The sequence below is a fragment of the Scomber japonicus genome, chromosome 17, assembly GCF_027409825.1.
Source record: "Scomber japonicus isolate fScoJap1 chromosome 17, fScoJap1.pri, whole genome shotgun sequence".
Classification (NCBI taxonomy): domain Eukaryota; kingdom Metazoa; phylum Chordata; class Actinopteri; order Scombriformes; family Scombridae; genus Scomber; species Scomber japonicus.
The window spans coordinates 7,500,746-7,517,589 of NC_070594.1; the positions used below are offsets into that span (position 1 = coordinate 7,500,746).

The window sequence follows — 16,844 nt, forward strand, 5'->3', positions numbered from 1 at the left end:
GAGATTTAGTGTGTTTGATTCAAAGTGAACCAGTTGGCTTTATTTTGTCTTATTTCAGATTGGGGAAACGTCCTCCAATAAGACCGCCTGTTAGGACTGAATCTGTGAAAGACAAAAGAGGTACGAACACACACACACACACACACACACACACACACACACACACACACACACAAACACGCACACACACACACACACACACACACACTCACACTCTACATAATACTACTGTAACACTTATATAACTTTATTTTCTCTGTTCCCTGCAGGTTCTCCGGCCACATCCCCTCAAAGTTCGGGTCCTCCGACACCCAAACCCAGAAGCGCGTTTCCCGTGAGTCCTTAAACGCAACACCAGCACTGACAGAGCTGCAGCAGAACCACACACATCTTCATCTTCATTTCTTCTTTCTGCATTAAGTTGTTGAGTTTTGGTTCACTTCACGCACAAAAACAAGACTGAATGACTCTGAATCTGCTCGTTTCCAGTAAAGGAAAAAAATATTTAGCTTTTTGTTTGTGCAGAAAAAAATCATTTGATAAGTTGATTAGATCATAGAGAGTCTATTTTAATAATACATTTCGTTTTGAGTCATTTTTTAGTCCAAAGTCTCTGATTCCAGCTTCTTAAATGTGAATATTTTCTGTCCTCTTTAGTCCTTTATGATAGAAACTGATTTTTTTGTTGGTTGTGGACCGTTCGTTGGGATAAAATAAGACATTTTAGGTTAAATCTTAGGTTTTGGAAACAGTAATCAACACTTTGGACCATGTTTTGACATTTTATAGGCTAAACAACTAATCGGTTAATCTAAAAAATGATCTGTAGATTGATTGATAATTAAAACAATCGTTACAAATTGACCCGGTTTGTTTTGACTGTTCCTTCTTTCCTTCCCCCCTCCTTCCTTCCTTCCTTCCTTCCTTCCTTCCTTCTTTCCTTTGTTCCTTCCTTATTTCCTCCCTCCCTCCTTCTCTCTTTCTTTCCTCCCCATTACCTTCCTTCCTCCCTTCCTCTTTTCCTTTCTCTCTCCCTCCCTCCTTCCTTCTTTCCTCCATTCCTCCTGCTCTCTTTCCTGCCTTCCTTCTTTCCTTCCTCCCTCCCTCCTTCTTTCCTTCCCTCCTTCCTTATTTCCTCTGTCCTTCTTTCCTTCCTCTTTTCCTTTCTCTCTCCCTCCTTCTTTCCTTTCCTCCCTTCTTTATTTCCTGTCTTTCCTTCCTTCATTCTTCCTTCCTCCCTTCCTTATTTCCTCTCTCCCTCCTACCTTCCTTCCTTTCCTTCTTTCTTCCTCACTTCCTTCCTTGACTCGAGGACAACAGGAGGGATAATTGAATGTCTCTTAACCAACCTAAACTGAACTGTATGTGTGTGTGTCTTTGTGTGTGTAGAAGCAGAAGCCTCAGAGGGTTAAAGCCATCTATAACTGCTACGCTGATAATCCAGATGAGCTGACGTTCGAGGAGGGAGAGGTGATCGTGGTGGAGGGAGAGGAGGACAACGATTGGTGGGTGAGTGATCAGACAGGAAACAGACGGACATTGATTACTGATACATGAATACAGGAGCAGTGGAAGAAGTACTCGGGTCCTTTACTTATGAAAGTAGCGTAAGAATACTTCATCAAGTTAAAATCCTACATGAGAAATCCTACTGAAGTAAAAGTACTGCAGTATTATGAGTGATGTAGTATGCAGTATTACAGTTAGCTAGTTTATACTACTTTATATACAGTTAGCTAGTTTATACTACTTTATATACAGTTAGCTAGTTTATACTACTTTATATACAGTTAGCTAGTTTATACTACTTTATATACAGTTAGCTAGTTTACACTACTTTATATACAGTTAGCTAGTTTATACTACTTTATATACAGTTAGCTAGTTTACACTACTTTATACACAGTTAGCTAGTTTACACTACTTTATATACAGTTAGCTAGTTTACACTACTTTATATACAGTTAGCTAGTTTATACTACTTTATATACAGTTAGCTAGTTTACACTACTTTATATACAGTTAGCTAGTTTATACTACTTTATATACAGTTAGCTAGTTTACACTACTTTATATACAGTTAGCTAGTTTATACTACTTTATATACAGTTAGCTAGTTTACACTACTTTATACACAGTTAGCTAGTTTACACTACTTTATATACAGTTAGCTAGTTTATACTACTTTATATACAGTTAGCTAGTTTAGTCCAGTGGTTCCCAACCTAGGGGTGGGGCCCCTCCAAAGGGTCAGCAGATAAACGTGAGGGGTGCTGAGATGATTAATGGGAGAGGAAAGAAGAGAAAACAAAGTTCTGATACACAGATGTGTTTTCAGAAGGTGGCTGGTGGAGATGTTGTGATTCATGACTCTCGTCTCTGCCGTGTTTCAGGTCGGACACGTCGAAGGAGATCCGACCAGACGAGGAGTGTTTCCCGTCACCTTCGTTCACTTTATCACAGAGTGACATCACACCTGGTCACTTATCTACTTCCTGTTATTCACCGTCTGGATCGCCCCCCCCCCCCCCCCCCCCCCCCCCGGCAAAAGGAAACACAGACTGCCGACTTCACTCACACTTTACCTCCTCCGTCTTTACCGACTCATGATGTCATCGTCCGTGTTGTTGCCGTCTGTGATTTGTTCGAACCTGCAGAACTCTTGGGGGGAGATACTAGATCTAGATGACGCAGAATATTTATGACACTGTGAGAGCGAGAGGGAAAACTTTAAAGGTACTGTCGGGGAAATTTTAAAGGAGAGGTTCACAGTTTTTCCAAGTCTGTCTCAAAACAAGAGTCTGAAATGAACATTAAAGCTGTTTTTCGTGCTGTAATCGTTCTTCCTGTTCGTACTGACCATTAGACGATCCCGACGATGAAGCACTTATAACTAAATCCACAGTCCCGGGTTGACCCTGTCTGTTTTGACTTGTTCCTTCTTTCCTTCCTCCCTCCCTCCTTTCCTTCCTTGCCTCCTAGTCTCTTTCTATCCTCTCTCCCTTCTTTCCTTCTTCCTTCCTTCCTCCCTCCTTTCCTTCCTTCTTCCTTCCTTCCTTCCTCTCTCCTTCTCTCTTTCTGTTCTCCCTCCTTTCCTTCCTCCCTCCTTCCTTCTTTCCTTCCACCCTCCCTCCTTACTTTCCTTCCTTCTTCCTTCCTTCTCTCTTTCTTTCCTCCTTCCTTCCTTCTTTCCTTCTTCCTTTCCTTCCTTCTTCCTTCTTTCCTCCCTCCTTTCCTTCCTTCTTTCCTCCTTCCTTCCTCTTTTCCTTCCTTCCTCCCTCCTTTACTTCTTCTTCCTTTCCTTCCCTCCGTTCCTCCCGCCCTCCTTCCTTCCTCTCTCTTTTCCTTCTTCCTTCTTTCCTCCCTCCTTTCCTTCCTTCTTCCTTCCCTCCTTCCTTCTTTCCTCCCTCCTTTCCTTCTTCCTTCTTTCCTTCCCTCCTTCCTTCTTTCCTCCCTCCTTTCCTTCCTTCTTCCTTGCCTCCTCCCTCCTTCCCTCCTTTCCTTCCTTCTTCCTTCTTCCTCTCTCCCTTCCTTCCTTCCTTGACTCGAGGACAACAGGAGGGTTAAAAGTTGATCTGAAGCTAATTTGAAGCTTCCGTCGTCCAAAATGAGTCAAATCAAGTCTTCTAAGTTTCAGCATTACAGTGTTTTTAGAGCCAAAGTCTCTTTTTGTTACGATACTTCCACCACAGAGAAAACAGAGAAACATTTTTTTAGAGCTCAGAGACGATCCAGCTATCATATCTGAGACATTGCAGCTTTTTCTTCCAAACTCATCAACAACAGAAAAGATGAAGAGCAGAAATCTGTGCTGTCTTTTTTTTTTTTTTTTTAAATAATAATAATAAATGGGTTAACGGCCGAGACTCCAGTCTGGAAACGTGATTTTTAATTATAGTTTTTAACATGATGGCTGAAGATTGGCTTGTATGTTTTATATGAGAAATTTTAACTGGAGGGTAAAATGTGAACTTTGATTTTATTGTACTCTCATTGTGTTGAAAGACAGTGTCATTAAAAAACATTCGAAATGATTCTTTTAACACTCAAACTTTGTGTTTATGTTCTTTAAATGAACCGATCTTTCTCTTTTGATCTCTTCTAATAATACACACGCTTTCTTTTTTCTATTCTTTTCTTATTTGTCCAATTTTTTTTTATTGTTCCCCTCATTTAATTAAATTTGTTTCTCATCCCATCTCCTCCTTTTTATTTATTCCTTTCTTCATTTTTTCTTTCCTTCCTCTGCTGCAAATAATATTTCTTTCTTAATCCAGCACTCAAAGTGAAGCCTTCAAATGTCTGTTTTTGTCTAAATTAAAAGATTGTTTATTTATACAGTGAGACTAACATAATAAAGGAGTACAGATATTAAATCAGAGGTCAAAATAGAATTAAAACAGAAAAAAGGGAATAGATAAAATATAATTTGTTTAGTAAAAGCCAAATTAATTATTAATTATTTAAATGTATTTTTTTTACAATGATATAAAACAGAAATGCAGCAAATCCTTTATTTTTTTGATATATAAGTGATAATTTATTATTTTACTGACTCATTTTAGCTTTATTTTCCTCCTTTCTTCTAATAAAAAAATATTTTATTTTGCAAATTTCAGAATAAATATGGATAAAACTGCTTTTTCTTTCCAATATTTCAGAATTAGACTTAAATAAAATCAATTAAAAGTATAACATAAGAGAAATCTAATCCCCAAAGAACAATAACATGAAATGGATCAGTTTGTAGTTTCATGCTCTAGAAGTTGGCAGGAAAATAGAAAAAAGATGAAAACTAAAGAGGAATATCATATAATATCATAATTAATTAATTAAATGATGAACTAGATAAATAAAAATAAAAATAAGTAATAAAACACACATACCTCTATACATCATCCTACACATTCATGCATACACATACCTTCAAACATGTATACACATATGTATAATTAGATTAAGGTAAATAGTTATATTAATGCGTAAAAATAATATATTAAAACAGGATAAGTAAATATAGCGCAGACTAGCAGACAAAAATGTACATAATTATGATATTAGCTATAGCACCTTTCACAGAAATAAAATCCACAAAGTGCTTCACAGAATACAAAAAAAACATGCAAACATTAAAAACAAAGGCATGAAAACATACAACCAATGAGACAGGAGTAAGAAAAGCCATAAAAACTAAATAAAAACATTAAAAAAGACGATGGACATACAAAAGACGGGGGGGAAAAGGCGGAACCAACGTCACCGCTACTTGCAGCAACACGGACACATTCGAAGACCGAACCGGAAGTTATAAACAAAGCTTTCAGAGCGGGTTGCACTGAAGCTAAAAGAAGAATGTGGAGTTAAATTGAGTGTTTTATTAAATATATTTGGGTTTTATTGGAGTTAAAAAAGATGGCAGCTAAACGTAAAAGTGACAGCAGTGTTCCCGCGGAGGAGAGCGACCAGCTGCTGATCCGTCCGCTGTGAGTTTAATGACTTTAATCAACTAAAAGAGTCAAAATGAAGAGTTTTAATGTTTAATAACACCAACATAAAGATACACGTGACTTTATAAGAGTTGAAATTAATCAGTAAATGTTGCTCGTCAGTTCAGATTTAATAATTATCTCTTATAAATGAAGGTTTTATATAATTATTGTTCTTTTCCACCAACATATGTTTGTTAATTAACATAAATAAAGAGATTAAGTGCGTCATGTTTTAATATTAAGGCGATTAATTGCATTATCTATCGCATTATTTAGCATTTCACAACAGTTTTAAAGTTCATTTTAACAATTTAAAGCATGTTTTTACCCGTGTGTCTTGATTGGGAATCAAATAAATGTCAGGGTTCCCACGGTCATGAAATTCATGGAAAAGTTATGAAATCAGAAAAACTGTTTACCTGGCCTGGAAATGGTTTGGGATTAGGATATAAGACAGGCTGAACTTGGACCACCCCCCACTTTTAACATGTCAAATATCAGTAGATTCATTTATGATGAATATATAAATAATCTACTTCTATATTTAGCTTTTTAATATATTCTAATATGTGATCTCGTGCCAAACGCTTCCTCTGGATGGAATAATAACATGCACCCATTGTTTAGTGAGATCAAAGTGTCAAAACATATGTTAAAAGGCACCAGAATACAGAATACAGGAAAATGACTCTGTTAAAAATGTTCTGGGGCAGGAACCTTTATTAAACTACTTGGAAATGGGGTAAAATATTATGGAAAGGTTTTGAAAATTCATTGGTAAAAATGTGTGGGAACCCTGTGTTGATGTGTATTAGGGTCATCTTAGCCTTTAAGGTGCTTTGGGAATCAAGGTCCTGGATATTTGGCAGATATGAGAGTGAAGGTGTGTGTATGTGTGTGTGTTCAGGGGAGCCGGACAGGAAGTCGGACGGTCCTGCATCATCCTAGAGTTCAAAGGACGAAAAATCATGGTAACACTTCTTCCTTTGTTATTACTCATCACATCAGCTGTAAATATGAAAATCTGTTGGTGTGCAGAGTGTGTAAAACAATCTGTGTGTGTGTGTGTGTATGTAGCTGGACTGTGGGATCCATCCTGGTCTGGAGGGGATGGACGCTCTGCCGTACATCGATCTCATTGATCCAGCTGAGATCGACCTGCTGCTCATCAGCCAGTGAGTTCAACAACAACTGACAAACCCCCTCAGGCAAACCCCCTCTACCCCCTCTTACCCCCCCTTAGTTTATTAGCTTATTTGCAGTCAACTCCCAGATGACTATGGGATCATGATTTTGTTATTTGATCCAATAAACACTCAACAATTAAGCAGAAATAGCATAATATTACTATTTGACACACTGCAGACTTCACCAAATATATTCAAAATGTCTTTCTGAAGGTTTTTAATTAGTTTCTGACTTTGGGAAAGTTGGAAAAACAGCAATATCCCCCCCAAACTACTATTATCATTATTATTATTATTATGGTTTATATAATAGGAACAGAAACAATATACATAGACAGACTAAAGCAACCCCCCCGTCCCTCCCTCCCCCCCCCCTTCCTCCTCTTCCTCCTTCAGCTTCCACTTGGACCACTGTGGAGCTCTGCCTTGGTTCCTGCAGAAGACGAGCTTTAAAGGACGCACCTTCATGACGCACGCCACCAAGGCCATCTACCGCTGGCTGCTGTCTGACTACGTCAAAGTCAGGTAGGAGCGGCCAACATATGTAACAAAAAATCAGTTGTAGCAGGTTTAAAAAGTAAAATTAATGAACTTTTATCCTTTTTTGTGAAGTAAAGTTGATCTTTCCCTTTTATTTTTCCCAGTAACATCTCAGCGGACGACATGCTGTACACGGAGACGGACCTGGAGGAGAGCATGGAGAAGATCGAGACCATCAACTTCCACGAGGTGAAGGAAGTGGCCGGCATCAAGTTCTGGTGTTACCACGCCGGCCACGTCCTCGGAGCCGCCATGTTCATGATCGAGATCGCCGGTGTCAAGGTAACACACTGGTCATGTGACCGATGAGTGATGACATCATTTATTGTTGCAGTAGTTGTAGTGTTTTAGTTTTGCAGTTGATTTAACAGCCTTTTCTTATTTCTGAAGTGTGTGTATCTGTATCTGTGTGTGTGTATATCTGTGTGTTTAACTGTGTGTGTGTGTGTGTGTGTGTGTGTGTGTGTATGTGTGTGTGTGTGTGTAGTTGTTGTACACAGGAGATTTCTCCCGTCAGGAGGATCGGCATCTGATGGCAGCTGAGATCCCGAGTGTTAAACCAGACATCCTCATCACCGTCAGTACTTTGACTTTTCATATTTAAAGTACATTTAAGTTTTATTTAGATTTATAATACGTAAATACTGTCACTTAAAATAACATCTTAACTGCAGGACTTTTACTTTTAATTGAGTTTTTCAGATTCAGAAACTTTATAGCCTGTATAGAAAATCATCTTAGACGTGGCTCAGCATTCAAAACATCCTCCTAAAAACAGAATAAGATATATAGCACATAAACAACTTAGCATACATGATACAGTTGCATACAAGGGTACACTTCTTCTTCTTCTTAAATGTTCACACTTCGCCCCTCACTTCACATCTGTCCTGCAGCAGTTTAGAATAAGAAGAATAGAAACCTATCGACGGAAACATGTCTCACCATTAAAGGTGTTGTTCCTCTGAGTCTTGGTTGCTACTGATGGTGTAAAAAACACCTCAGATACAGAATTAGACTGTGAAACTTGGCCTGCAAACAAGCAGCGGACACGTCTCTGAACTAAAAGCTCACCACACACGTCGATTAGATGCCTCATAAGTGTGTTTAAAGTGGTTCAATAACTTCAGCAGGTTACTGTAGTTTATAACAAATAAACTGGATGAAATTAATCTATATTTGGTGTAGTGCTGGGCGGTATACCGGTTCAACAAACAGCAGAAGATGTGAGCCTGCCGAGCGAGTTACCATGACGATAGTTCATGTATCACATCCTGGTTTTTAATAATTAGTCAGTAAACTCAGCATCGTCTGACGCAGGCTGGAAACTCTGCACTTTTATTTACAGTTAAAACATTTCACCGTGTGTTTCAGCTTCTGTCAAACTAACGGAGCTGCGGTGGCTTCCTGTCTAAGCTTTCAAAATAAAACCTTTGTTATTGTGCTCTTATTATCATTAACAAACAAAGTTGGGGCTGTAAATTACGGGAGACTCCCAGGAGAAAAGACAAAACGGGAGAGCCGCAGGAGATGAGTCTAAAATACGGGAGGAAACTGGGGAAAAACGGGAGTGTTGGCAGCTCTGATATTACTAATATTCACTCATCATGACAGTAAAATAGTCCATCTTAAGTCAATCTACTGCAGTAGAGTAGTAGTTCCTCTCTCAACCTGTAGAAGATGTTGTGAACAGCTGATTATGCATGAAAAAAATACCGTCATATACTGTGAAACCGCTTTTATTTTGAAAAATACCATGATATACATTTTTGGTCATACTGCCCTGCACTGATTTGGTGATCTAATGAGTGTTTCTGGCATCAGGAAGGTGTGTGTAGTGACTCAGTGTCATTTTTAGTAGATCTAATCAAATGTTTTCTTGGTTCTTGCACATAGAGAAAAATGTAGAATATCAGCAGACCTACAGTATACCTGAAATATGTGTCTGTCTTCCTGTCAGGAGTCCACCTACGGGACTCACATCCACGAGAAGCGAGAGGAGCGGGAGGCTCGTTTCTGTAACACGGTGCACGACATCGTGAACAGAGAGGGTCGCTGTCTGATCCCCGTCTTCGCTCTGGGACGAGCCCAGGAGCTGCTGCTCATTCTGGGTGAGATGACCGAGTCTGTTGTGTGTTCGATTTCAGACACTCAAACCAAACAGCATGTGTTATTTATTTGAGTGAGCTGTGGGTGGACGTGGACGCTATTTTCTGCACTTGTAGAGAGTTTCATAGCGTCCAGCTGCAAAGAAGATTTACTTAAAATGTTTGTTTGGAGTTTTTTTACACTTTAAATCTGTGAAATATCAATATCAGGTATATTAACATTCTGACAACACCAATATTACTCTTGTACATAAATTGTTTTTTAAATTGCCAATAGTTTTTATTGTTTGGGTACTTATTATTATTTATTGTGCTTTATTGATACTCTTTATTTTTGTAGCTGTAACTACGCCTGTCACAATAATTACATTATCGACTTATCATACTATACATCGACATGACCTTTGACCTCAATCTCAGCTGCTACTAAACTGAGAGCGGAGAAATGTCTGGCTGCTGAGTCTCTCCTGAGTGATGCTCGTAAAATTTGTTTTTGTTTTCTTTTTTACAACCAACAGAAATTAACTTGATTTAAAGTGTATATGAACTACTTAACTCATAAAATCCTTTTTTTTTGGTGAGCATTACACTTGCCCCAACATATAAAAATGACTCCTAGCATTTCTAAAAAAAACTATCAACCTACTGTCAAACATATACTGGAGGTGTGTGGGCCCTGCATGTAGGCTGCAGGTATGCTCTAAATGTTTAAGGTGAAACTAGGGAACCTCTCACATAGGTAAATATGGTATTTGAACCAATCATGTCATGTTAAATGCAATTATGGCATGAAATGGTCTTAAAATGACAAAAATATAGTTTATCTCCATTATTTCAGGGAGAATATATCATCCAGCAGAACTAGCTATCATGACAGTCCTAGCTCTAACTCTGTAAACTTCCCCATCGTAGGACCAATAAAGGAATACCTGATCTATAAATAGAGTGTAAATATACTAAAAGTACGATCTCTACTGTGTATGTGTGATCCAGACGAGTATTGGCAGAACCATCCGGAGCTCCACGACATTCCCATCTACTACGCCTCGTCTCTGGCCAGGAAGTGCATGGCCGTCTATCAGACCTACATCAACGCCATGAACGACAAGATCCGCAAAGCGATCAACATCAACAACCCGTTCGTCTTCAAGCACATCAGCAACCTGAAGGTCAGTGAGAGCGCTCGGTGGAACAGCTGATCAAGGGTTAGGGTTGGGGTTAGTGTTAATACGTCCGTGTGTTTTTGGGTTTTAGAGCATGGACCACTTCGACGACATCGGCCCCAGCGTGGTGATGGCGTCTCCGGGTATGATGCAGAGCGGTTTGTCCAGAGAGCTGTTTGAGAGCTGGTGCACCGACAAGAGGAACGGGGTCATCATCGCTGGATACTGCGTGGAGGGAACACTCGCTAAGGTGAGCTCGGACCCAAGAAAATAACATCCACTAATGGAGAAGAAAAGGGAGTTAGGGTTAGCGTCCAGATTAGTGAAGAGAGAAGTTAATAAAAACACTAATCATCATCAGTGAATCTCTTAATACATATATAAAATAAAAGAGACAGGAGCTGGAGACAGAGGCTGAACTGAGGGGCTGCATAAAGGACCAGTATGAGATAAATAAGTTTGTATTGCTGATTAACGTGTGTGTGTGTGTGTGTGTGTGTGTGTGTGTGTGTGTGTGTGTGTGTGTGTGTGTGTGTGTGTGTGTGTGTGTGTGTGTGTGTGTGTGTGTGTGTGTGTGTGTCTTTGTGTGTGTTTCAGCACATCATGACGGAGCCCGACGAGATCGCCACCATGTCGGGTCAGAAGCTTCCTCTGAAGATGTCGGTGGATTACATTTCCTTCTCTGCTCACACTGACTACCAACAGACCAGCGAGTTCATCAGAGCACTCAAACCTCCGCACGTGGTAATCACATGACCTCACATGACCTCACATGCCCTCACATGCCCTCACATGACCTCATAGAGTCAGCTGTCAATTTCTTATTTGTTCATTTTATTTTAATTTTCTTAAACATAGTTTTTTTCCACAGTTTTTGCACTTTGGGGCACAGGCATGATAATATAAATTAGTTTAACCTTCCTGTTGTCCTCGAGTCAAAGATGGAAGGGAGGAAGAGGGAAGGAAGGAAAAGAAGAGGGAAGGAGGGAGGGAGGAGGGACAGACAGACGGAAGGAAGGGAGGAAAGGAAAGAAGGAAGGAAGGACGGAGGAAAGAAGGAAGGAAGGAAGGGATGAGGATAGAAGGGAAGGGAGGAAGGCAGGAAAGGAAAGAAGAAAGGGAGGAAGGAAGGACAGAGAGGGGGAGAAAGGAAAAGAGGAAGGGAGGAAGGAAGGAAAGAAAGAAAGACAGGAAATAAGGAAGGGAGGAAGGAAGGAAGGAGGGAAGGAAGGAGGGAAGGAAAGTAGGAGGGAGGGAGGGAGGGAGGAAGGAAAGAAGGAACAGACAAAACAGACGGGGTCAATTTGACCCGGGAGGACGACAGGAAGGTTAATAAAGAGGATTAAACAACATGAACAATTAACAGAAACTTAAGTTTGTTATCATATTTCCTTTTAGCATAGAAACATAAACGAGCAACAAGCTCCATAAAGCTTCACATGTTTTCTCTGTGTTGCCGTCGTCGTCTTCAGATTCTGGTCCACGGCGAGCAGAACGAGATGGCTCGTCTGAAAGCGGCTCTGATCCGAGAGTACGAAGACAACGACGAGGTCGACATCGAAGTTCACAACCCGAGAAACACCGAAGCCGTCACGCTCAACTTCAGAGGAGAGAAACTCGCAAAGGTTCGTCTGAAACCGTCAGATTACTTTAGATTAAATATTCTAACAGTTTGTAATTAATTGAGTTGTTAATACATTAATTAATAAACTAATTTTTTATGCTCTAATTATAATTTTCACATTGCTTCTTATAAAATAATAAAAATATCAAAAGAGAAATTTAGTTTACTGAAAATCTTCAAAAACCCGCTCCCTGTCAGAGCTCCAGCTGTCGTCTCTCTGTGAGCCATCAGGACTGTTTTGTTTGTGTGTTGAGCCTCTTTAACTCCCAGCATGCTTTGCTGCAGGTGATGGGCTCTCTGGCTGATAAGAAGTGCATTCAGGGTCAGCGGGTCTCCGGGATCCTCGTCAAACGAAACTTCAACTATCACATCCTGACGCCCTCCGACCTTTCCAGTCAGTACCCCTCTCTCTCTGTGTGTGTGTGTGTGTGTGTGTGTGTGTGTGTGTGTGTGTGTGTGTGTGTGTGTGTGTGTGTGTGTGTGTGTGTGTGTGTGTGTGTGTGTGTGTGTGTGTGTGTGTGTGTGTGTGTGTGTGTGTGTGTGTGTGTGTGTTTACTTGTATAGCTATCATTGTGAGGACATTTTAGGAAAATGAGGACATTCCTTCCCCCCCTCTTTCTTTCTTCCTCCCTTCCTTCCTCCTTTCCTTCTTTCCTTCTTCCTTCCTTCCTCCCTCCCTCCTTTCCTTCCTTCCTTCCTTCCTCCCTTCCTTCTTTCCTTCCCTCTGATCTCTGTGACCTCAGTATGTTTAAACCTTTTGAGTCTATAATTCCCCTTCCTGCTTTTCTCCTGGGGTCCCTGAACACATCTCCTGTGTCCTTCGTTGTTTCCTGACACACTATTTGTCGTTCCCTCCCTCTCTCTGTTCAGACTACACAGACCTCTGTATGAGCACGGTGACGCAGAGTCAGGCGATCCCATACAGCGGACCCATCTCCCTGCTGGTCAGCCAGCTGCGGAGCCTCGCAGGTGAGTCCAGCGTGTCCAAAACCTCATCAGCACTTATAAGCTTCTGTTTCTTTACTGGAGGATGAGGAAATGTCCACTCTGGAGGGTTTACAGCTTGTGCAACTAACATTTTTATCATTTTTATTGAATCATTTGCTGATTTATTTATTAATGGTTTGATTTTAACCATTACTTACTTTACTTATTTTCACTTTAATGTCCAATTGACTGAAATCAGTGAAGTTAATTTGCCGTCATCATTCAGGAAAACTCAGTATTCAGTGTCTATAACTGCACAACACATAGATGTTTATACAGTAAGCACAACAGATTTACTCATTAAATAATAATCATAATGTTTCCAGTTGTTAAATCTGTGTCCGTGTGTGTGTTTTGCAGGAGACGTGGAGCAGGTGGACGGAGCGGAGAAGATCACCATCAAGATCTTTAAGAGCATCACTCTGGTTCATGAAGCCGGCATGGTGCTGCTGGAGGTCAGAGTCACGACCCTCACATGTTTGACAGTTTTAATTATTTTAGGTTGTGGACTTTTTAACAAATTGATTAATTACACAGAAGTCTAACATACTGAAATCCTTCCATTAAAGCAGGAAGATGAATCCCATATTTAGAGCCGCAACTAACAATTATTTCCATTATGGATTGAAATTATAGATGCTGTCTTTTTGATGATGTCTTTTTTTGTACAGTCAACATTTCAAAATCCAAAGATATTCAATTTACTGTCATATCACAAAAGCTTTAAATCTTCTCATATGAGGAGCGGCAACCAACCTGCAAATGACTAAAATGGATTATTTAATTATCATAATAGTTGGTGATTTTCTGTCAATCAACTAATTGATTACTCGATTAATTCTCTCCAGTGGGTCGCCAACCCGCTAAACGACATGTACGCTGACGCCGTCGCTACGGTGGTCCTGGAGGTCCAATCCAACCCCACTGCACAGAAATGTAAGAAGTTAACACAACACAGTTTTTAACCTTCCTGTCTTCCTCCCGGGTCAAATTGACTCCGTCTGTTTTGATCATTCCTTCTTTCCTCCCTTCCTTCCTTCCTTCCGGCGGCCTTTCTCCCTCCTTTCCTTCCTTCCTTCCTCCTTTACTTCCGTCTTCCTTCTTCCTTCCTTCAGTCCTTCCTTCCTTCCTCCCTCCTTTCCTTCCTTCTTCCTCCCTTCCATCCTTCCTTTCTCCTTTCCTTCCTTCTTACTCCCTTCCTTCCTCCTTTCCTTCTTTCTTCCTTCCTTCCTTCCTTCCTTCCTCCCTTCCTTCCTCCCTCCTTTCCTTCCTTCCCTTCCTTCCTTTCCTCCCTCCCTTCCTTCCTTCCTTCCTTCTTTCCTTTCCTCCCGTCCTCCCTTGACTCGAGGACAACATGAGGGTTAATACAGATTTATTCTTTCCTTTCCTTTCCTTTCCTTCCTCCCTCCCTCTTTTCATTCCTTCCTCCTTTTCTCCCTTCCTTCCTTCCTTTACTCGAGGACAACAGGAGGGTTAATACAGATTTATCCACATACATATATCTAAATTGTATGAACACCACAGTAATTAACAGAAAGACTCTTCTATGTTTGCTTGTTTCAGTTCTTGAAGGGAAACGGGAAACCTTCGACATGGACGTGTTTGTGGAGAGACTGGTGCTCATGCTGCAGTGAGTTCACTTCACTCAGACAAATATTAGAAAATGTGTCTCTAACAACCAGATGTTTATCAAAGCCCTGCACACCTGGTATTCACTGCAGTTTAAAACAAGCAAACCCTTTAAAAGAGAGATTTCAAACAGGAAAATTATAGAAATGATTAACTTTAAATGAAACTTTTCCTTTATTCAGTTACTTTAATTTGATTTATTCTCAGTATATTTAAAAAACAACAACTTTAAAATGACTTAAACTGCTGCTGTGTTGTCATATTATTAAAGCCACGATGCAGAAAAGGAGAATACTAACTAATATTTTGTGTTGCAGCGACATGTTCGGAGACAACTGCGTGAATTTCAAAGACAGTAAAAACATGAGCGTGACGGTGGACGGAGTCACTGCGTCCATCGACCCAGAAACCAGAGTGAGTACAAAAACCTTCTAGTCTAACTTCTAACCAAGTCTTTGTGATGCTCATTAACAGAATAAATGACCAGAGATCATTTAAAAAGCTAATTTTCAACCTACAATTAGAATAAAATTACACATCTTAGAAAAAATATATAAATTAACTCCAGTCCTGTTAGTTTAAATCACTGCTGTAGTTGTCGGTCTGTCTGTTAATCCGTCTCTCAACACCATGACAACCTTTACCTGTGTGACCTTTGACCTCCGTGTCCTGACCCGCAGTCGGTGACGTGCGAGGAGGACGAGACTCTGAGGGAAATGATCGAGATCGCCATTCATCGCCTCCACGACGCTCTCAGCCCCGCCTTCTAACAGGCCACACCCCCTCTGTGATGTCATCTCCTGTCCGCTCTGTGGTCTGAGCGATGATGATGATGATGATGATGATGAACTTCTTTAACAAAGACGGTTTCTTTGTTAGAAACATGATTCCAAAGGAATCGTCACCTTCAGGACGGATCATGAGTTTTCAGCTGGTTGTTTTTCTACTTTTTAGTTACGTTGAAAAAACCTCAAAATAAAGTGAATTTCTTTATAAATGTTTATCCAGCGAGTTTTGAGTTTGTTTCCTCAGTTAAATCGGACTCGACTGAACTTAAAGGTAGAATATGTAGAATGAGCAGAACAACGCCATCTAATGTCTTGAGATCGTAGTCGCAACAACCAAAAAGTAATTCCAGCAGTCGGGTTGCCAGGTCCGGTGCCAGATTTTATTTTAGCTCTAACTCTGTAAATATACCACTTTATCCACATGTCTAACCTTTATAGGCGAGAAAGTAGCCCTTTAGATCCACAATGTGACGCTAATTTGTCCAAATAACATCTGCTTAAAGTTTTGTTCCTGCGAATTCGGAGCCACTCAAGTTAGCCGTAGCGAGTAATGCACTTCCGGTCATTTTCACAAAATAAAACACCCGTTGCCTTTTATTATGAAGAAAACCATAACGATAGAGTTGGTGCTTTTATTTTGAAAACAGGAAGCGAACATACCCTCGCTGTAACTGACTTGAAACCACCGAGGTACATTACATTGTAACACGCCAGTGGGAGTAGCAGCAATGTCTCTGCATGTACTGCCTAATCCTAAACACCGATTGGCTTGTGTGTGGTGTCGTCAGAAGCAGAAGAGGCTCACGGTCGTAAACATCTAGTCACGTGTAGTCTGAGATGGACGCGCAGGTCAGGAAATGACGTAAACGGACCGTATATGGTTTGTTATTTGTGTTATTACATTACGTGTTGGACTAAATACATGGACATATTGAGGAAAATATTCCGGTTTTATGGAAACGGATTTCATATTTCACAAGAATGGATACTTGGCGAGCTGTACATAAAGTCCTGTGTCATAAGATGATCGTTGTGGATAAAGGGAAGACTTTGAAGGTATGTAGGCATCATAGCTTTTCTCACTTAGCTGAGTGGCTAGCCAAGCTAATCGGTAATACTATTACGGCTGTGAGCAACCATATAAGTCGTGAGTGGTCTTGAATGAATCAGAACAATCTAAGCTTTCCAACAATGTACGGCATGAGTATATATGTTTAAGGGTTGGTGTTTAAAACATTCAGAAGAACGTGTGGCTACCTCCTAACATCTGTCCCGTCCCGTGAACGGAACAGCGTGCGTTAAGAGGTTAATGATCAAATATCAAAATCC

The 16,844-nt window shown here is 40.3% G+C and overlaps 2 protein-coding genes across 2 annotated transcripts in view; both read left to right on the forward strand.

Annotated features, from left to right (window-relative positions):
- The window catches only part of asap2b (ArfGAP with SH3 domain, ankyrin repeat and PH domain 2b), a 42,341-nt gene extending 39,858 nt beyond the window's left edge, over nt 1–2,483 (forward strand). Inside the window, exons 25-28 of the mRNA XM_053337465.1 lie at nt 59–120; nt 270–334; nt 1,390–1,509; nt 2,394–2,483. Of these exons, the coding sequence (XP_053193440.1) occupies nt 59–120; nt 270–334; nt 1,390–1,509; nt 2,394–2,468 (322 nt within the window). The 3' untranslated portion in view covers nt 2,469–2,483. The remainder of the gene's footprint in view (nt 1–58; nt 121–269; nt 335–1,389; nt 1,510–2,393) is intronic.
- Nucleotides 2,484–5,355: 2,872 nt separating this feature from the next.
- On the forward strand, nt 5,356–15,728 carry LOC128377022 (cleavage and polyadenylation specificity factor subunit 3-like). Its single transcript, XM_053336900.1, has 18 exons — nt 5,356–5,483; nt 6,397–6,460; nt 6,567–6,664; nt 7,073–7,201; nt 7,321–7,498; nt 7,704–7,793; nt 9,177–9,327; nt 10,318–10,493; nt 10,579–10,737; nt 11,085–11,231; nt 11,960–12,112; nt 12,397–12,505; nt 12,982–13,080; nt 13,459–13,553; nt 13,947–14,034; nt 14,662–14,728; nt 15,045–15,141; nt 15,408–15,728. Exons 1-18 carry the CDS (start codon nt 5,413–5,415, stop codon nt 15,495–15,497), a joined length of 2,061 nt encoding a protein of 686 aa, XP_053192875.1. The 5' UTR covers nt 5,356–5,412; the 3' UTR covers nt 15,498–15,728.
- Nucleotides 15,729–16,844: the final 1,116 nt, after the last annotated feature.

What these genes read in the sequence shown, in the direction of transcription:
- LOC128377022 (XM_053336900.1), top strand. Translation starts at nt 5,413, where the DNA reads ATGGCAGCTAAACGTAAAAGTGACAGCAGTGTTCCCGCGGAGGAGAGC. An exon ending in TCGAGATCGCCGGTGTCAAG is followed by an intron (nt 7,499 to 7,703) that starts GTAACACACTGG and finishes GTGTGTGTGTAG; the next exon opens with TTGTTGTACACAGGAGATTT. An exon ending in CCGGCATGGTGCTGCTGGAG is followed by an intron (nt 13,554 to 13,946) that starts GTCAGAGTCACG and finishes AATTCTCTCCAG; the next exon opens with TGGGTCGCCAACCCGCTAAA.